The 22100-nt window shown below is 45.1% G+C and overlaps 1 protein-coding gene across 2 annotated transcripts in view; it reads right to left on the bottom strand.

Moving 5' to 3' along the window:
- Positions 1–22100, bottom strand: part of IQCK (IQ motif containing K) — a 101788-nt gene that overhangs the window by 24732 nt on the left and 54956 nt on the right. For both annotated transcript variants that reach the window (XM_075010670.1, XM_075010671.1), the window contains exon 8: positions 7166–7277. In XM_075010670.1, coding sequence (XP_074866771.1) covers positions 7166–7277 — 112 coding nt within the window. The remainder of the gene's footprint in view (positions 1–7165; positions 7278–22100) is intronic.

Genomic DNA, 22100 nt, shown 5'->3' with positions numbered 1-22100 from the left:
ATATATGCATAACGCTCACTGATATCCATGGAGTTAGCCACGTAAAAAGCTTCCAATGTTTGATGAAATAATATAAATGCTAACACATTGAAAAATGTGCCCAGAACACAAACACTCAGCTTAAGTCATTTAAAATGGATTAGCAAAAAAGCTGGACCAAATTTTAACATTCCCTTCAGAAATGCAAATTCTGGACAATTGAAATACATGGAATTACAAGGGTTTATTGAGGGCAGAAGCTTGGCCTATATTTTGTTAGTCTATAACAGAGGACTCAGGGATTCCCAACCTATGGGATATTTTGGAGCATAAGCTTTCGTGCGGTCTTTGCCCATGAAAGCTTGTGCTCCAAAATATGGCTAGTCTATAAGGTGCCACAGTACTTGTTGTTCTCAAAGATACAGACTAATACAGCTACCTCTGTGGTACCTGTCAACCTATGGGTTGGGACCCAAACATGGGTCGCTGTTAGATTTGTTAAGGGTCACCAGAAGCTCGCAGCTGCATGTGATCTTAAAGAAGCCATTTGCAGTTCTTTAACACTGCCACATCCAGCAGCTATCACCATCAATAGAGAAGCAATTATGTATTACAAAGACGTTTTATATTCGTAGCTCTCTCAGGCAAGCCACTTAATAGACTCCTGCAGTAACTTTTGCCCTCCTCCATTCTCACCTTTCGCCCTCTTCTGTTCTATGTAGCTGATTTGTCAGTTTTCGGTTTTTTTGTTTGTATCTCCCCCCAGCCCCTGAGTGTGACTGAGCCAGCCCCCTAGCCACTGAGTATGACCCCCAGCCCCCCAGCCTCTGAGTGTGACCCTCCCAGCCTCCCCATGTGAGTGTGACTCCCCCCAGGCTCTCAGTGTGATACCCAGCTCCCCGGCCCTTGCATGTGACTTCCCACCAGTGTGGAGTTTAAGCTGGGAGAGTGGGGGAGAGCGATTTGGGGTTAAGGGTCTTTCCCCCACCACAATTCAGATCAACTATAATAATAAAATACTAATAAACTATAATAAAAGTAGCGTAATTATTTTATTATTATTTAGGTATTTTCCCCTTTTCTATGAAATAACTACTATGAATATATAAACATGGGGGGGTGCAATTTTATATTCTTGCCTCAGGCCCAAAATTAGCTAGTTACAGCACTGCCACTCCCTGGCCAACCCCGCTCCATTTTTGAATTGCCTTGGGTCACCAAGTCTTCCTGAATTGTCAAAATGGATCCCCGTCTGGAAAAGGTTGGGAACCGCTGATACAGGTGAATTTATTAAGAGACAATCTCTTAAATACAACACGTTAGGTAGGTTGCTTACAGATTCTAATGTCGTTTTTGGAGCCAAAGTTCTCAGATATTCCAGAATGATCTTCAAAAATAGAGATTGTGCTCTTCAAAAATAGAGATACATCCTGAAAAACCCGGATAAAAAGGGAACCATTTTAAAACCATGGCTAATAGCCTATGGAATTCTGCAGGTACTGGAAGAAAATCTCAGCACATTTTGGTAAAGTTCTCCTTAGATCACAGCTAACCCTGCTGGAAGAGGAGAATGTTTCTGTGATGTATTTATTTTTCAGTTGTTTTATGTATACAGTTACTGAACATTTCATCTAATCCCCTCGCATTCAGCTATTAAAACAAGAACTCTACTGCACTATTGCACAGATACATGTGCATCTTATATAAGTAAATGAAAATTTTCCTAATGCTCTCACTGTGTTATTTTACATTGCAAAATGAAGTGTGTACAGCTTCAAAATATCCTTGAGGCAGCTGTGTAGGCTGGCAAACTAAACCCTTACCCTGCGTAAGAGACTGCAATATAAATATTAATGCATATATGGCGAATCTGTACAGCCTTTATAACAAATAGCCGTAATTTGACATGACCAAAGACTTCATCCCAAGAGATCACAGAACTACCTTGGACCGAGCAGTGATATTGAAATGTGTACTTCACTGATGCAAACTCCACTTCTGCCCTCAACACGTTCTAAATGTAAAGTACCACAACATTTCTAGCTGAATGTAGCAGCTCATGATACCTCACATAATCAATAATAACACAATAATCTATACCTAATAAACACATACACACACCCCATACATAGGTACCTGGCAATCTACAGCACTGGATGTAACACTGGAAGTTTTGAAAGAATTCATATCAGAAACATTTTGGAAAATTCAACTGAAAGATGTTTAGTTATTATGACAGCTCTCATTTTCTATTCATCCACAGTTGTTGCCTTACAGAGTCTGTGATTTCCATCCTGGTATTCTCAAAGAATTCCACTTTTGCTGTTGAAATAAAACTTGAGAACTTCCATTGGCTTATCTCAGACTCAAACCTGCCTTTCATTGTCAAATGCAATCTCCTTATATTGCTGTTGACAATTAATTCCCACGTTTCATGTGGTGGGCTAGAACTGCTGCAGCAGTTGCCATTCATCAGCATTTTTGTTAATTGCAGTGCTGAGCTTGTTTCCTAAATAATCCAGTTAAATATTTACCCAGTGCTACCAAATACTATTTGATGCACCTGGTCAGTGGAGCCCAGTGATTCTTCGGGTGAAAATTCTTGATGCTCACTCATAAGTGCTGCAAATGTAACTCTTCAAGTACTACAATGAAAATATATTCCAATATACATGTTTTATTACGGAATACATGATAGGAATGAGGGCGATAGACAACTGGGGGAGAGTCACCTGTGCCGACTTGTGAAATATTCAGCAACAAATTATTTTCCTCAATGTTATGGAAATCATTAATAAAATATGATGTTTGTCTCTGTACAGTTGGGTGACAGAAAACCTACACATCAAGTTCCACTGAAGTTCTGTTTTGAAGTCAATGGGACTTAAGCAAATGCTATATATATCCTAGATGCATATGTCCTGATGAAATCATGTGATTAGGATGATTATCACCAAACCAAAAATACAGCTTCTAGCTGCAAAGTGTGTTTGCAACTTAGCACATTTTGTTGAAGTAAACAATATGCTACCAACCTTCTGCAGGCTGGAATTTGTTCAATATTTTTTCAAAATTCTTATTACAAGGTTTTAAAATATATTATTCACAATGAATGAATCAGCAAACAACAAATGAATAGATGGATGCAGCTATGGCAATTTAACACTGTATCTGTTCTAGAAGAATTTGACTCAGTGTAATGTGAGAAAGCCTATATTATGCCACAAATCCAATGCAACAGCTGAAAATAACCTCTTGGGTGGAGTTATTTGCATGGTTGTTGCATAAAACAAGTTCATAAGTTCCTGTTTTCATCAGGAAGGTGAAATCTAATTACAATGGCACAATTTAATAAGAAATTTCATATACATCCATAGTGTGTGCATATGGCTATGTATGTGTTAAAATAAATCTAGTAGGAAAAAATCATTTATTATCCATTGATGGCCTTTTATTGCTAGTCTGTCCCAGTTCTGACTGCAGTACTAGCAGGTGTTTAACGTACATTATCAGAATGCTTCACTACAAAAATATAATTACAATGTCACCTTGACTCTATCTTTTCAAAACCACCATGCAATGCATGGACATATGTAGTTAAAAATAGGAAGCAATTCTATATATTCACATATTTTGGAAAACAAAGAAGCTCAATTACAAACTTTGGTGTAGGGTAAGGGGAGAGTTTAGGAAATCTAACATACGGTTACAGGAGGAACTCTTCAATATATGCAATCACTTTTTAATATTCGATATCATTGCAAAAATGAGAAAGGCATCAAGACTGCAACGAATCCCACAGAAGAGCTCATGTGATGCTCTACTGAAATCAGTGGGGTTCTACACAAATGCAGTAGTCCAATACATGGAAAAATCCTTCATGATCAGGGCCTGAATACTTACAACATTATGGCTACGTCTACACATGCAGCCAACATCGAAATAGTCTATTTCGATGAATAACGTCTACACGTCCTCCAGGGCCAGCAACGTCGATGTTCAACTTCGACGTTGCTCAGTCCAACATCGAAATAGGCGCAGCGAGGGAACGTCTACACGTCAAAGTAGCACACATCGAAATAGGGATGCCAGGCACAGCTGCAGACAGGGTCACAGGGCGGACTCAACAGCAAGCCGCTCCCTTAAAGGGCCCCTCCCAGACACAGTTGCACTAAACAACACAAGATACACAGAGCTGACAACTGGTTGCAGACCCTGTGCCTGCAGCATAGATCCCCAGCTGCCGCAGAAGCAGCCAGAAGCCCTGGGCTAAGGGCTGCTGCCCACAGTGACCATAGAGCCCCGCAGGGGTTGGAGAGAGAGCATCTCTCAACCCCCCAGCTGATGGCCGCCATGGAGGACCCAGCAATTTCGACGTTGCGGGACGCGGATCGTCTACACGGTCCCTACTTCGACGTTGAACGTCGAAGTAGGGCGCTATTCCTATCTCCTCATGAGGTTAGCGACTTCGACGTCTCGCCGCCTAACGTCGAAGTTGGTGCCGCTACTTCGAAGTAGCGTGCACGTGTAGACGCAGCTTATGAGAGTAATTCAAAGAAAATGGCTATGTCTACATGACAGGCTTTTCCTGGCAAAACTGGGCTTTTGTTGGGAAAAACATGAAGTGTCTACACGCAAAATGCTCTTTGTTGACAGCTTGTCAGCAAAACCTGGCACATCTGCCAGCAGTGTTATACCTCTCTCCTTTCAGGTATAATTCCTCTATCGACAACCGTGTAGACACTCCGGGGTCATTTTGTCGATAGACAGGGTTTCCAGGTTCACCAGGCAGCCCTGTTTGCAGAACTTCCAGTTAGCCATTCTGTCAAGAGGGGGTCAGGTAGTCTGGGTGCTCTCTGTTGACAGATTGGATTGCTCTTTTGATCTGCTTTTATGTGTAGACTCAATCTATTAATAGAAGTTTTGCCAGGAAATCCCTTCTGACAGCGACTTCTATCAACAGAGGCTTCTTGTGTAGATGTAGCTAACAAGTAAGGAAAACAACTAAACTGTGAAAAGTCAGAACCAAAAATCTTATGAAACTATATTGTAACCACAGTTGTCAAAATGATAATAATTAGTAGTGGACTAAGAATGAAGCTGGGCGCCTTGGAAGACAATATTCTGAGGAACATTCTCCTCCAAGAAGTGTTCAGCCTCAGGCTAAAATTCCCAGGGAAGGATATTAAGATATAAGCAGGTGAACACCTCAGGGCACAGGTGGCAAGAAAAAGGGAAAAAATGCAAGGAATTTTCATGCTATCAATATAAAATAGAAAGCTCGTGAGTAAGGGACAAAAACAGAGTGCAGAATAAAAACAGTGAAAAAATAACTGCCGCACATTAATGATTTGGCTGTTATAAATTCTATTTACAATTACAAGCACAGATTATTTTAAAACTAAACAACCTAATAGAATAGCATGTTTTGTATTGTGGAAACAGAACAATTTTATAATTAGCAATAGCAATAGATGGTCTTTGACAATATCAGTTAACTAGGAATTGAATGGGGTTAATCATTTATCTAAGAATAATCTAAATTCCATGGGCAATAAAATTATTAAACGTTCTTAAATTCAGATCTTTTTAAATGCCACATCTAGTGCAGGATACTGCTTGGGAATAACAAGCATATTTCCCAGAACTCACTGTTTCCATATGAGCACACGGGTATGATAATAGTTTACTTAATTAACCAAACTTTTTTTCCACATTACTAACTCTGAAAAGACTATTAAAAAATCTCCATTTCAACAGCATTATCTGAATTTATCAGGGGAAACTTGTGTTCAGAATTACAGTGGAACAAAGGACATGATTGTGCTCTCATTCACATCAGTGCAAATCAGGAATTACAAAATCTATAGAATTACACAATGACATAAGAATCAACCCCTAAAAGTGAATCTTAACTTAAAATTTATAACCTTCCCTTGTCCATTCACATGTGAACCAAACCAGCTTAGATTCTTTTATATTTATACCCACTTTCCAATGTGTAATTTTTATACACCACTTCCGAATCTGGTCTCCTGAGTCTACCAGAATTTTCATCTAGGTTATATCTAGATTACAGGAATTTGTCGACAAAAGGTTTTTGTTGGAAGATATCTTCTGATAAAACTTCTGTTGACAGATCATGGCCAAACTGCCAAGCGGATTTCAAGGGCAATCTGCTCTGTTGACAGAGATCGGATGGACTGCCTGGCTGCTCTACTGGCAAAATGTCTCTGGAAGCACAGCAGACAGGGCTGCCTGGTGTCCTGGTAACGCTGTCTGTTGACAGAGGGCCCCTCACAACAGCCAGACCTGCTTTCTGTCAACAGACCTCTGTTGACAGAGACATTTATTCCTCATGGGGTGTGGGGTACGGCTATTGACAAAAGTGCTGCATTCTGTCGACTTACTGGTAATAGAACACCTTGGGAATGTGGATGCTCCATGGATTTTGTCGGCAAAACAGACATTTTGCCAACAAAACCCTCTAGTGTAGACATAGCCCTAGACTGGACAAGATGGTGGGAGTGTATTCTAGGATACCATCCTGCACTAGTAGAGAGATGAAATAGAGCTATCATGCCATCTATGAATGTGCTTGTCCATATGAAAACAAACAGAGGGTAAAGTTTCACCCTATCTGTAAAGCCATGTCCACGGTGGGATAAAATAGCTATACAGCTCTCTAACACTATTTCCCTGGGGAAAGAAATCCTGGTCTTTTCTTGAGAATTGTGCCAGCCAGTCTCTACTACAAATAACTACACTTGAACAAGGCGTAAAGCTTCAATAACGCCAGTGTAATAGTTTTAGGATAGAAAAATCCTATAGTTCAGGAAAACCACATTAAAATCCTCCTAACAACATCAGTAGTTAAATGCAGAGTTACCTAGAAAAAGGGTATGAGACTAGTGGGCCCTAAAAGATCCTGGCTCATATCATCAGCTGGTGAAATTTGTCATAGCTTCATTAAAGCCAGCTGAAGATCTGTCCCAATCCCGTATTTTAAATTAGAATTTGAAGTTACATATGTAACTGGGCATTGTGAAGGAGCAGTAAAGTCCTTCAGTCAAACCTGTGCCTGCTTGGATTGCCATTTGTGATCCATGTTACACACATCTGAGTGCAGATTGTAATTTAAATTTTAAAAATGTTAAGTCTTTAGTCCCTGGCGTGGCCAATTTACCTTTGGTTTCCTGTTTAGTCCAGAACTCTTGAACTCTTTTAATAATGTTTTTGTCTTCTCTCAATTGCTTTTGCCATTGCCGCAGTTCTTGCACCTCAGGGTCACAGCGGACCTGGGAAAGGAAAAAGATGCTCATGTAAGAAATATAACTGTGTCCTCCTTAAATGAATTATCAGTCTATTTAACTAAAGTAGAATGCAACTTGTATGGCTTCAAGAAAAGCAGGTAAGAAAGAATGACTTTCTGAGGCACATTTCTTTCCCTGGGATGCTCATTATACAGAACCAGATGTAAAAGCACAATCCAGCCATGAAGGTTTAAAAAATTCAGTCTATAAAGGAGCAAATCCACCTAATTGACATAGTCACTTTAAAACAGATATACATATATGCCAATTATGGCTAGCAGGGACTCCTCGGAATGGTTTGTGATATAAGATAGTTACAGATTTCCAGAATTGTTTAAAAAAGTTAAGCATTGTACTCAAAAGCATTAATGCCTTTACCAACTCACTGAGCAGCCATAACAACACCAGGGAGGAACATGACGTGAACAAAGAGCCATGCAGCAGGAAATTAATGCGAGCAAACCAGTTCCCACCTGCTAACAGCTGCAAATAGGATTGCAGACAACCCCAATCCTGCTATTTAAATAGACTTTCACAAAGAGGAATGCCATTAATCCATTATTTAGAGTAACTGAAACGCAGTCATGACATCTATTCTTTGTCAATCATCCATATGAAGGGCCTACTTCCATTGAAGACAATGACAATACTCCCAGGCCATGTCTATATTTAAGATTTTCTGAAATGCTCCAATAATTGATCTAGCAGTGGTGCAGCTTTCACTGATATGAACAGCAGAAGGACTGCTAGACTTGCTGAAAGAAGGGTAATATGACCTAGTGGTAAACGGCAAACATGCCAGCAGCTGGTCTATCCCAACATTCCCACCGTTCCTAGCATGAACGCTAGAGAAATTCTGGGAGAATTTCCGAAAATCTGAAGTACAGACAAGCCCCATTTACTTCAGTGGAAGCAGGAACAGACCATAAACTGTTTATCAGGATGGCAAAGGGCGATTAAGCATATCCTCCAGCACAGCTGAACCTAGACCAGAAGGAACCTAAATTATGATTGCTATCAAAATGCAGATTCTGTTTTTTATTTATAAGTCCTAGGTACCTAAAACTGCATTGTGATTTATGGTCCTACAAAAATAATGTCTAACAACAACAAATATTAACAAATCTTGTTTCCCTTCTCAATGGTGGTGTCCTTGATAAATTCTTGTTTCCAATACACACACAAATTCAGTTCCCAGGAAGTCTACACATTTAATTTTAGAAAATACTGTAATTAATATTAATCTATGTAGTGGTAGTCTTATACTTCTAATCTGGTTGTCAGATATTTCTAATCTTCTTATTTCATGACAGACCTTGAGAGCATGACTCTATCACCATTAGTTTCAAAATTCTTAAGGGAGACCGTGAATGTAATTGATCAAAAATAAATAAATAAATAAATACAAATTTAAAAAAAAATTATTTTTACCAAGAATATATTTCCAGTGCCTTGCAACCAAGAAAGCTATGCACAATAGCCACAACCCTGAAGTAGTCTTGAATCCATTTCAGGCAGGCACTTTTTACATTAGACAGTGTAATGACAGAGCGGTAATGCAATGCAATATTACAAAATGAATGCTGACAGAGAAGAGTTTTACTCAGTGACCTGATATCACATAGCTCGTACAATAACACATTATCTTTGCTCCAATAAACTAGCTCTGCAACATGCAGTGTATTGGTTGCTATGCTTTAATATGAACACTTTAAATTAGAAAAATAGTGTTAATGTTACTACATAAAACTGTGTTTATATTGTTACAAAATTCAAAACTCATTTCTATGAACCTTATCAACAATTCCTCCCAAGATAGGTTACATCGGACAAGTCAATACAGTGGATGGTTTCCTAGACTCACAAGAGATGTATAACAGCAACGAAGGGTCCTGTGGCACCTTATAGACTAACAGAAAAGTTTTGAGCATGAGCTTTCGTGAGCACAGACTTCACTTCATGTGCTCACGAAAGCTCATGCTCAAAACTTTTCTGTTAGTCTATAAGGTGCCACAGGACCCTTCGTTGCTGTTACAGATCCAGACTAACACGGCTACCCCTCCGATAAGAGATGTATAGTGTCTCTCTAACGCTGTTGTGTATAAGTTCTACTAAATCAGTATCAGTTATTAATTGCATGGAATCGTTTTTTTTATGTGTAAAAGGGTTGGGGGGAAGGACCTGCAGGAGAAAATAAAAAGGGAAAAGGGTAAAAGAACTGGGCTTGGTCTGTCCCAAAGAAATGACAGCATCTACTCCTTACTGCAAATTTGTTGGATAAGCAAAGTGTGCAATTTATAATTGAACCTATGACAAAACATGTTTAGGTGAGTGTCATGGGTGCCTTACTGATCTTTACATAGTAAGACAGACAATAATTTCAATGGGTAAAGGAAAAAATCCAAACACACAGAAGATCCTTACAGCCCCAAGTGGATGCACAGAATGGAGGAGTACACAAGGAGATCCTCTCCTTTTGTCTATCTTGTAAGTATCTGTTGATGTGCTGGAACTACTCTTGCTGTTTAACCCACTGGACTCTGGAGAGAGACAGGCAAATGAGGTTGAAAAGGAGGAGGAAATTTTACTGCATGCCATCATCCTATGAAAGAGCACAGCAATGGGGCACTATTTCTCAAGAAGAATGCCTCTCTGAAATCATCCTGAAATAGTGTAGCTAACTGTTGGCTAGTGCCTAAAAGGCAGGAGAAAGTCCATAGGGCCTAACTTACACTTCGTGCTGCCCCCTGAAGGGAGATGACTGCAGGCAGGGGCAGAACTTGTCCCATGGAGTAGAAAAGGGTGTACTTAAGTGCTGAATGTGATCAATAAAACTTAGACAACAATATTACTTGCTCTATAGCACTGCAGTTATCTCAGTTCTCATCACCGAGCAGCAGTACTAAAGCTAATTCACTATATGAGAGATCTTAAGATTTATGAATGATTGTTGAGATTCCTAATCCTTAGACTGATAGGATTAGCTCACATTATGAAGATGACACATTCAGATATTGGAGTGAAACTTCACATCTCAGTCTCACACATCCTCCACTAAGTGACTGATGGACACAAAATGTTGGTCACAGAATTAAAAACATCAAATCCCAGCAAGGATAAAGGGTTTGAGAGAGGGTCAGGCATTGTACAGTAAAACCCCAATTTACGCAATTTTGATTTACGCAATTCTCGGATTAACGCGAGTCGAAATTAACAAGTGAATTTAAAAGGAAAACCTAGATGCATGTCATTTGCATATATATGCAAACACGCGCTCCTGGGGTTCCCGCCAGCAATGGGGGCTGAGAGCTGGCCAGAGCACAGCTCTGCCACCAGCCCCGCTCCTGGGGAGCCACTTGGCCAGGGGAAATCCCCGGCAGCAATGGGGGCTGTGAGCTAGCTGGAGCATAGTGCTCTGCCCAGCTCTAGCCCTAAGGAGCAGCCATGGCTGGCAGCAATGAGCTGGCCAAGTGATGTAGTGCTCCCCTCACCGACTCCCCCAGCTGGGGAAACCAGGGAGTAGTCATGCCACCATGCCAATCTGCCCACCCCCGAGGTCCCCCAGCTAGGGGAAGCCAGGGAGCAGCGCTCTGCCCCAGCTCCAGCCCCAAAGAGCCGCTGTGGCTGGGGGGAATCCCCAGCAGCAGCAGCAGATGGGAGCTGGGTGGGGCGTAGCCCCAAGGAGCTGCATTGCCCAGCCAGCTCACAGCTGCTTTGCTGTCAGGAATTCCCCCTGCCCAGATGGCTGCCCAAGGGTGGAGCTGGCAACAGAGCAGTCCTGCTCCAGTCAGTCCCCAGCCTCTGCTGCTGCCAGGGAATCCCCCCAGCCCTGAGGCTCCCTGGGGCTGGAGCTGGCAGGGGTTCTAACCCCCCTCAACTTGTGTGAGATTTGACTTATGCATGGTTGCCCAGGAACGCAACCTGTGCGTAAGTTGGGGTTCTACTGTTGAAGGACACTGTATATTTGGGGGTTTGATATTAAAGGCAAAAAACGAATGTATGTTCCTAGAACAAAGCAACCTTAAACAGAAATAAGAGAAAAAAGAGAGGAATACATGTACCACAACTTCAGGTAAGACACTGGTATGAATTAAAGACTCGGGCTAGAGCCACACTACAGAGGAAGATCAACCCCCGAAGGTTGATCTTCCAGGATTTCATTTTGCACGTGCACAAAATGATGCTCCCAGGGGTTGACGTTGACCCCTGTACTCCTCACTAGAGGCAAGGAATAAAGAAGGTCAGTGTGAGAAATGCTCCCATAGACCTTCCTCTGTGTTGACAGACATGGAAGTTGACTGCATATATATCAATTTTAGCTGCGCAACTGGTGTAGCTAAACTTGCACATTGGCAGTCAACTTCTATGACTAGTATAGACATAGCCTCAATTCCAAATATAACCTTTTATTGTAATAGACTTTTGGCAATATACCAGCAAATTAATTCCTGCTTTATAAACACAATACAATTCTAACTAGACAATAACTTGCAAAACAGCCAGCAGGCTAATCTTTATGCAAGTAATCAAGGTATGAAGATAACTGTATTGTCCACTGACTCCAGTTTTTCCTCCCTTTGAAGACCGCTGAGACGAACACTGAACAAGTCCAGTTTTGAAGTCAGAATACAGCTTTTCTTTTAAAAAACCCAGACTTCTAACGTGAAATTGCATTTGCTGTAAACGCAGCAAACACAATTGCATGGCTCACACATTTATTTTGAGACTTTTTGGTAGTGGCTGTATCTTGTGAAAAGGGGCATCACTGATGACTGCAGAAGTATTAAAACACCTTGAAATCACTTATATTCTGATTTAATTCAAGTCTAAACAATCAGAATACATACAGGATATGTCTACACTAGGACACTACGTCAAAGTAGCCTATTTCGAAGTAAGAACATCGAAATAGGCTACTTCGATGACTATCGTCTACACGTCCTCCAGGGCTGGTGATGTGGACGTTTAACGTCGAAGTAGTGCCAGGGAATGTTGAAAGGAGCCGCCCCGGAAGGAAATGTGGAGTGTCCTCACACACAAGCCCCCTCTTTTGAAATAAGTGGCCAAGAAAGCCCACAGACAGGGTCACAGAGCAGACTAGCCCTTCCAGGGCAGCTGCAAGCTGGTTCCTTAAAGGGCCCCTCCCAGACACACCCAGCCTGCACTGCACAAGCAGCCCTGCGTTGGTGATACAAACCTCCCAGACCCCGAGCCCGCAGACATGGACGTCCAGCAGCAGCTGGAATCCCTCCAAGCCACCTCCTGCGGAGCAGGCACCCTTCTAGATGCTGCCTGGGCAGCCACCCAGCAGCTTCTGGAATGGGAGCCCTCCCCAGGAGCACCAGGAGACGCCCCAGACCATCGGGCCCTCCTGCTCCTCCCCGCCGGGTGCCCCGCCAACTCTGGAGCTACCCCTCCAGCACCGAGTGGTGGGAGCACCTGGTTATGGGGGAATGGAATGATGACCAGTGGCTGCGGAACTTCCGCATGAGCTGGCAGACCTTCATGGAGCTCTGCCAGTGGCTCACCCCCACTTTGAGGCACCATGACACCCAGATGCGGTGCGCCCTCATCGTCGAGAAGAGGGTCACAGGAGCTGTCTGGAAGCTGGCCACTCCAGACAGCTACTGTGCCATAGGCCAGCAGTTTGGAGCGGGAAAGGCCACAGTAGGGGCTGCCCTGATGGAGATGAGGAGGCCTGGGTCTGAACCCCCTGGGGAGGGGGTCCTGAGGAGAGGGTCATGGGTGAGGGGTACTTGAGGAGGGGGTCCTGGGTGAGGGGGTCACACTCCGCAAACCCTCACAGGCACCCATGTTTCTTCTCCACGGGTGGTGCGTGCACTCAATGCCCTGCTGCTAAAGAGGGTCATCCGAGTTGGGGACCTGGACGCAGCCGTCGAGGGATTTGCCGCCATGGGATTCCCCAGCTGCTCTGGAGCCCTCGATGGGACCCACATCCCCATTCGTGCCCCAGACCACAGTGGTGGCCACTATATCAACAGGAAGGGCTACCGCTCTGTGGTCCTGCAGGCCATGGTGGACAGCCCTGGCCGCTTCCAGGATGTATACGTGGGCTGGCCCAGCTGTACCCATGATGCATGCATTTTCCGGAATTCAGGACTATGCTGCTGACTGCAGGTGGGGATCTACATCCCCCAGAGGGAGATCCCTCTGGGGGGTACCACCACCGTACCCCTCTGCATTGTGGGGGATGCAGCTTACCCGCTCCAGCCCTGGGTTATGCGGCCCTATACAGGCCACCTCAATGCTTGCCAGGAGCGCTACAACGCCCGACTCAACCATGCCTGCCAAGTGGTCGAGCGAGCCTTCGGGCGCCTGAAGGGCCTCTGGCGTTGCCTCCTGGCACGCCTAGACCTGGGCCTCCAAAACATCCCCCAGGTTGTGGGTGCCTGCTGCACACTCCACAACCTGGTGGAAAGCAAGGGGGAGGCCTTCGTGCAGGGCTGGGCACTGGAGGCTGGAACAGCTTACCCCCAGCCAGCCACTGCCCCGAGCCGCCAGGCTCACCAGGATGGGGTCTGAGTCCGGGAGGGACTGAGGGAATACTTTGACCAGAGGGCCTAGTGAGCGACACCCAGACCATTCCTTCACCCCGCCCCAGCACCCACACCCCACTTTCACCAAAAGCACACAGGACACAGGTTTTTGAAAAATAAAACCGTCATTATTTACATAACCAAAAATTTCACCTCTTTTCGGCATATATAAACCAAATAAAACAGAATCATTGAAAATAACTATATACAGGTGGGGACATCTATAATAAACTATGTACAGGGGGGTCAACTACAAATAACTATATACAAGGGTGGGGACAACTATATACAGGGGAGAGACGTGGGCAGGCCACACATCGGCCCATCATTTCGGGTCACGGGTGGAAGGGCGCGACCCCTGGCGCATTCGGGTGGCTGGTCCCCCCCTGAGCCAGGGTCCCTGGCAAGGCCGGCTGGGAGTCGGAAGGATGGGGAGGTATGGCCGAGGTGGGTCCTTGGCCCGGTCATTGGCCTCGGGTGGCTCCTGCCCTGCGGCGCTGGTGGGTGGGGCGGCAGGCGGGACATCAGGCAGGGCAGCAGGTGGGGCAGCGGGGAGGGCAGCATGGAGGACATCGGGGGGAGACGGGCCACCAGCTCCTCAAAGGTGTCAGCCACCTGGTTGAAGGTGGCCATAAACTCCCGCCAGGCCTCCTGGCGCCAGGCAGCCTCCCGCTCCTCAAATTGGAGTCTCTGCTCCATGATGTCCGCCTGGCACCGGAGGGCAGCAGCCACCTCCGGGTCATGTGCACTGAGGTGGTGGCCCTGGCGGGGGTGGGCCCATCCCGGTGCAGGCAGCGACCCCGGACTTGGTGGTCCGGTGGTCTCGGGGGGCTGTCTGGGACCACGGATGGTGCAGCTGCAGAAATAGGGGGAAGGGAGGCCATAAGTACCCAGCCCTGACCCGTGGCCCACCCCCCCTTCCCCCCAAGTGCCTGTGGTGTCCCCCCCCATTCCCCATTGGTGTGTGCAGTGATCCTGTGGGTGGCCCCTTCCACTGGTCCACCTTTCTCACCTCCCACCGGGGGTGGGGCATGGCACTGTCCATGGGTGGAGGTGCTGCTGGGCACTGGTGACTGTGGCACCTTCCCTGGGCCGTGGTCTGCCTGGGCCATGGCAGGCTGGGGTCTTGTGGGGATGTGGGGGGGCCCTGATCAAGTGCAGCCCCCGCCCCATGCTCAGGGGGTCTGTGCCCTGTGGAGTACATACCCGACGGTGCACTGCCAGGATCAGGAGAGGCCCATCTAGCGGACACCTGGCTGGAGCTGCGGAATGGGATGTCCAGCACAAGCTCCCCCTCCTCGCTGGACCACTCGGTGGCCAGGGTGGAGGGTCCCGGCTCTGGCCCGTGGGGTGCAGAGCTGGCCTCCGGACCCGACCCTGGCTCCGAGGCCTGCTGGGGCTCGTCGGCCGTGGTGTCAAGGGTGTCTGGGGGGGAGGAGGTGCCCCGGGGGCCCAGGATAGCCCTGAGCTCCCGGTAATAGGGGCAAGCAGCGGGGGCAGCCCCAGACCGGCTGGCCGAGTCCTGGGCCCGGGCATAACCCTGCCGCAACTCCTTGAACTTACTGCTGACATGGTCAGGAGTACAGGCAGGGTGACCACGGGCAGCCAGGCCCTCGTCCAGCCGGGCGAATGCCTCTGCATTCCGACGCTTGCTCCCCATGATATGCAGCACCTCCTCCTCACCCCAGAGCCCCAACAGGTCACAGAGCTCAGAGTCAGTCCAGGAGGGGCCCCGCTTCCTACCCCGCCGGCTGGAGGCCTGGGAGCCCTGGGATGGCTGGAGGGGGAGCTCTGGGGGTCCTCGGGAGGCTGGCTCGCTGCCATGGTGTCCGTCTGGCCTGTGCAGGGGCACCTCATGGCACGGCTGCTGCCTGCACGGTGTCAGCTTCCTGCTATGGGGTTTCTGGGTCCGTGCAGCTTTAAGAACCGCTGGGCGCAGAGATCATAGAGCCCCACAAGGGCTGGACAGCATGTCTCCGCCTAACAGCTGATTGCCGCCATGGCAGACCCCACTATTTCAAAGTAGCGGGACGTGGATTGTCTACACATACCCTACTTCAACGTTCAATGTCGAAGTAGGGCCCTATTCCCATCTTCGGATGGGAATAGTGATTTTGACGTCTCGCCACTTAACGTCGATTTGAATGTTGAAATAGCACACGGTGCATGTAGACGCGACATGTGCTATTTCGACGTTGTGCCGGCCACTTCGAAGTAGCCGGCCAGTGTAGACGCACCCACATAATAAATAATGGCATTTCATATTTGCCTAATTCCTGTTTTCCTAAGGAATCACAAGACATTTCACAAATTATAGACATAATACAATACTGCCTCATCTAATACTCTCAGTACAGTAACTTTTTTGATCACTTCTACATATAGCAACAAAGAAATGCATTCAAGCCTGGGTTAGACGCCAACTGAGACACAGCACACTGAATAACAGGGAGAAGGTAAGACCAATTTTAAACAAAGACATTAGAGAAATATCTACTCATTAAAAAATGTCCTGAGGTGTATAATGACTAATGTAGCATGGACAGGGGCCATTTTTCATATCTTTCAGAAGACCAACATAAAACAAACTGTATAAAACTCAATTCTACATTAAAAGAATGATGCAATAGGTCCATCATCCTTGGATTTTCTGTCTATGGTGTGATGGAGTCTAGATATGTTAAAACTGAGACTTCAGATATACTAAGCTACTAAGATACAGATTACATAGAACAGACTGCTTTGCATTCTGATTGAGGTTCCAATATTGTTGCTATCACAAATGATGTCACTTTTCAGAAGAATGGTGGTCACCAGCTGGAGATTCAGAAACCCGGGTTTAAGTAAAAATGGTTTCCAACTCAATTCACACCATTTATATTTTTATGAGAAGAGCTTTCATGTATGTGCATTTCCAGAATGCTGCATGAAGCAAAACATACATAAGTTTTCTTTTATAAGACTCAGGGCAAATTCAAAAATGAGTGGGAGTCAAGATCATTAACATTACTCCATTAACAGTCCTCCTCTGTATGTTATGTTCTCTGACTTCACGGAGCAATCTAATGCTTGATGCATTATCCAATTGTTTTGAAATGCAGACAATACGCATTCTGTCAATCACTTTAGACCCTTAACTGGGAAGAACACAGAATTCCAGTACATACAAACAGCTTGGCATTCCTAGCTCTAATCTACTATGTATTTGAGAGAGTATCATTTGTCCGTCCGTCTGTTCAAGAAATCCTCTGAAATGGTAAAAGCTAGAACCACCAAATTCTATACACAACTTTGTCTTATCGTAACAAATCAAGTTTAAGGTTTGCTTGTGCCGGAAAAAAGGGATGTACTTGAAGTGGGAGTGCTTCTCATAAAACCATACAGAAAAGAGACAGACTCACCAGGCCAGTGAAAATGGTTGGCTGGGGATGCATCCCCGGCCCTCCATTCAGAACTGCTCCAGACCTGAGCCTCCCAATCCCACGCACCCTATAGGGACAGCAAGGAGCCTGAAGTTCCACCCTCCCTTTCAATTCCAGAGGAACACTGAGGGCTGTTCCCCTTCATCTGAGAATGAGGGGAAACTGCAGAGTTTGCTGCACTCCTCACTCTGGCTGGGGAGCACAGAGGCAGATGAATCTGGGCCTGTCCCAGCCAGAGGACATGCACCCCTCCCCTGGCGGTGTGTGGTGGAGCTGCAGGGGCCATGGAGAGGTGCTTTTCACCTGGCCAGACCCTCAAAATCATGACTGCGGAGGGAGATGTCCCCTGGTCAGCTAAAAGAGCCCCAGCTACAGCCAGCCCCTGAAAATCGTGACCTTCACCGCGTGCAATCTGCCTGGCACCTTGTGCAGCACATCCTTTTATTGGTTTGGGGTCAAGCCACGTGATGCGGCTGAGTGTAGGAAGGTTCCAGTATGTGTGGCACCTCCGGCGGGAGGGAAGGGAGGGAACATGGGGGTCAGGACAACATGTAAAGGGCTGAAAAGAAGTTTCTCATATTACCAGACAAGCATGACACCCACCGACAGCCTGGCTGACACAGGGTATGGGGGGCCAGCGGCTAGCACCAGGCAGCACAGGAAAAAAAAGCAGCTAGCAGGGGTATGCATAGAAGCACAGACCCCACAGCTGCGCTTCTAGAATAGAAAAAGAAGATTTTTCCGTCTCTCATTACCCGATAGCCATGGGCTTGCAGGTGCCAAATTGTAACAGTCCTGTTGCCTAATTCCTATGCAACTGAGAGCAGAGGAGATGTAAGAGGCCAGAGTGGAGAACTGTGGTGCATTGTGGGGCATATACGGGACATCTGTGGAGGTTAATGAATTTGATTTAAAGACATGCTGCATCCTCGCTACCCTTCATTCAGATTCTTAAATTTGAATAGAATGCTACACCCTTTGGGTTACTATGATTTATGTCGATTTTAGTGGTCCATAAATAGGGCTAACAGAATTTACAGTAAGGACAGGCATTGGGAAAAATCAGGCTAACCGACTTAAAATCAATTTTATCTCATAGTGCAGATGCAGCCTATGTCAGGTACTGTCTTTAGTGCTGAGGTCAGCAACCTTTCTCAGGCGGAGTGCCAAATTTTGACTTGTGACCTCTATGTACAGTCTGAGAGCTGGTGATACTTTTTAATGTCACTAAAAGTCTTATTTACAACAGTTGCTGTAATAAGTAAATGAAGATGCAGAGCTTTACCATTTAGGTGGTGGTTGGTAGCATTAGCTGGTCTTTCGTTAATCCACAGGAGGTCTGGCTTTGAGCAAGCTCTCGTCTGCATGGCATTGAGCAAGCTCTCTGCTCCCACCTCACACGCTGATGAAAATCAGCTTGCGTGCCACTCTGGATGCCCATGACGGGGGTTGCTGACCCCTGCTTTAGTGTAATTTTGTTTATTTACAATGAATGCACAAAGCCCTATTTCCCTGAACAGAGTATCAACAACCAGCCCCAGAAACTTTGTTTGCTTGGAAATGCCCAAATCTGCCTCTCTAGTGATCTCTGTTCCCAAGAACCTCTGTGTCTCTGCTTCCAGGCAGGGTCATGCTCACAAGAGGTGGAAGAGGTGGATGAGGCTTTCTTCAAACAGCTAACAAAATCACCCAGGGCCCAGAATTTGGTGGTGATGGGGGACTTCAACTATCCAGGTATATGTTGGGAAACTAATACAGCAGGGGACAGAATGTCCAATAAATTCTTGCATTGCATTGCAGACAACTTTTTATTCCAAAAGGTTGAAAAAGCTACCAGAGGGGAAGCTGTTCTAGATTTAATTTTAACAAATAGGGAGGAAATTATTGAGAATTTGAAAGTGGAAGGATGCTTGGGTGAAAGTGATCATGAAATCATAGAGTTCACAATTCTAAGGAAGGGTAGAAGGGAAAACAGTACAATAGAGATAATGGATTTCAGGAAGGCAGATTTTGGTAAACTCAGACAGCTGGTAGGTAACGTCCCATGGGAAGCTAAACTGAAGGGAAAAATGGCTGAGGAGAGTTGGCAGTTTTTCAAAGGGACATTATTAAGGGCCCAAAAGCAAGCTATCCTGCTGTGTAGGAAAGATAGAAAACATGGCAAAAGACTGCCTTGGCTTAACCAGGAGATCTTGCATGATCTCAAAATAAAAAAGGAATTGTATAAGAAATGGAAACTAGGACAAATTACAAAGGATGAATATAGGCAAACACCACGAGCATGCAGGAGCAAGATTAGGAAGGCTAAGGCACAAAATGAGCTCAAACTAGCTACAAGCATAAAGGGAAACAAGAAGGCTTTTTACAAATATATTGGTAACAAGAGGAAGACTAAGGAGAGGGTAGGGCCATTGGTCAGTGAGGAGGGTGGAACAGTAACAGGGAATTTGGAAATGGCAGAGATGTTTAATGATTTCTTTGTTTCGGTCTTCACTGAGAAATCTGAAGGAATGCCTGACGTAGCGAATGCTAGTGAAAAAGGGGTAGGTTTAGAAGTTGAAATAAGAATAGAACAAATTAAAATTTACTTAGAGAAATTAGATGTCTGCAAATCACCAGGGCCTGATGAAATGCATCCTAGAATCCTCAAGGAGCTGATAGAAGAGGTATCTGAGCCTTTAGCAGTCATTTTTGGTAAATCGTGGGAGATGGGAGAGATTCCAGAAGACTGGAAAAGGGCAAATATAGTACCCATTTATAAAAAGGGGAACAAGAATAACCTGGGAAACTACAGGCCAGTCAGCTTAACTTCTGTGCCAGGAAAGATAATGGAGCAGGTAATTAAAGAAATCATCTGCAAGCAGTTGGAAGGTGGTGAGGTGATAGGGAACAGCCAGCATGGTTTTGTTAAAAACAGATCATGTCAAACCAATCTAATAGCTTTCTTTGATAGAATAACGAGTCTTGTGGATAAGGGAGAAGCGGTGGATGTGGTATACCTAGACTTCAGTAAAGCATTTGACACGGTCTCACATAATATACTTATCAATAAACTATGCAAATACAACTTAGATGGTGCTACTATAAGGTGGGTGAACAACTGGCTGGATAACCGTACCCAGAGAGTAGTTATTAATGGTTTTCAATCCGGCTGGAAAAGTATAACTAGTGGGGTTCCGCAGGGGTCTGTTTTAGGACCAGTTCTGTTCAATATCTTCATTGACGATTTAGATATTGACATAGAAAGTACACTTATTAAGTCTGCTGATGATACCAAGCTGGGAGGGGTTGCAACTTCTTTGGAGGATAGGGTCATAATTCAAAAGGATCTGGATAAACTGGAGAAATGAGCTGAGGTAAACAGGATGAAGTTTAATAAGGACAAATGCAAAGTGCTCCACTTAGGAAGGAACAATCAGTGTCACACATACAGAATGGGAAAGGACTGCCTAGGAACGAGTACAGCAGAAAGGGATCTAGGGGTTATATAGTGGACCACAAGCTAAATATGAGTCAACAGTGTGATGCTGTTGCGAAAAAGGCAAACATGATTCTAGGATGCATTAACAGGTGTGTCGTGAACAAGACACGAGAAGTCATTCTCCCGCTCTACTCTGCGTTGGTTAGGCCTCAGCTGGAGTATTATTGTGTCCAGTTCTGGGCACCACAGTTCAGGAAGGATGTGGAGAAATTGGAGAGGGTCCAGAGGAGAGCAACGAGAATGATCAAAGGTCTAGAGAACATGACCTATGAAGAAAGGCTGAAAGAATTGGGCTTGTTTAGTTTAGAAAAGAGAAGGTTGAAGGGGGACATGATAGCAGTTTTCAGGTATCTAAAAGGGTGTCATAAGGCAGGGGGAGGCAACTTGTTCTTCCTTGCCTCTGAGGATAGAACAAGAGGCAATGGACTGAAATTGCAGCAGGGGAGGTTCAGGTTGGACATTAGGAAAAAGTTCCTAACTGTCAGGGTGATCAAACACTGGAACGAATTGCCAAGGGAGGTGGTAGAATCTCCATCACTGGAGATATTTAAGAAGAGGTTAGATAGATGGCTTTCAGGGATGGTCTAGAAAGTGCTTGGTCCTGCCACGAGGGCAGGGGGCTGGACTCGATGGCCTCTCGAGGTCCCTTCCAGTCCTACTCTTCTATGATTCTATGATTCTATGAACTGCTTCTCTTACTTTCTTCTGACTTTTTCTGCCTCTGACTCCCAGCCTGCAAATCCAAATACTTAGTCCCTGATTTTCAGTCAGGAAAAGCCCTGTAAATCTAACTGGATCAGTGTTTGCTTGGCTCTCACCACACAGTCCTTTGCCTCACATAGCAGCTTCTTCTGCTTCCTGCTCACTGAACACAGGTTCACTTTCCATTTAACCTGGAAGGAGGGTGCTGAGAACAACCAGAATGAGATTATTTTTGGATTAAAGACTCACTTGATAGAAGTCATTAACAACTTCCAACATTACAACCACATACTTCTGAAACTGGCTCAAGGTGGAGGTGAACACACTGGTTCCTTATGTCTTATTCCTAGATTGTGCTTCACTATTAAAATTCTGTTCTGCAGCTCTGGGTACAGAGCCTTTTTTACTGGATGATGTGTTGCTGTTGATCTGCCTGAGCTTTTCGCACTGCATAAATTCACTCAGGCATATGTGATAAAAACAAGGAAAGCATCATGAATATATTAGAAAAGATCAGTTAATTATGCAACAGAGTGCATTTCACCCTCTGCATCGATATGTACCTCCATATATTTGACAATGTATATAAAAGAACAGTAGAAGAGATACACAAAAGATCTATTTGAGGAAAGCTGATTTAATAAGT

The sequence above is a fragment of the Carettochelys insculpta genome, chromosome 16 (genome assembly GCF_033958435.1).
Source record: "Carettochelys insculpta isolate YL-2023 chromosome 16, ASM3395843v1, whole genome shotgun sequence".
NCBI classification, from domain to species: domain Eukaryota; kingdom Metazoa; phylum Chordata; order Testudines; family Carettochelyidae; genus Carettochelys; species Carettochelys insculpta.
This window is presented reverse-complemented; position numbering and strand designations above follow the sequence as displayed.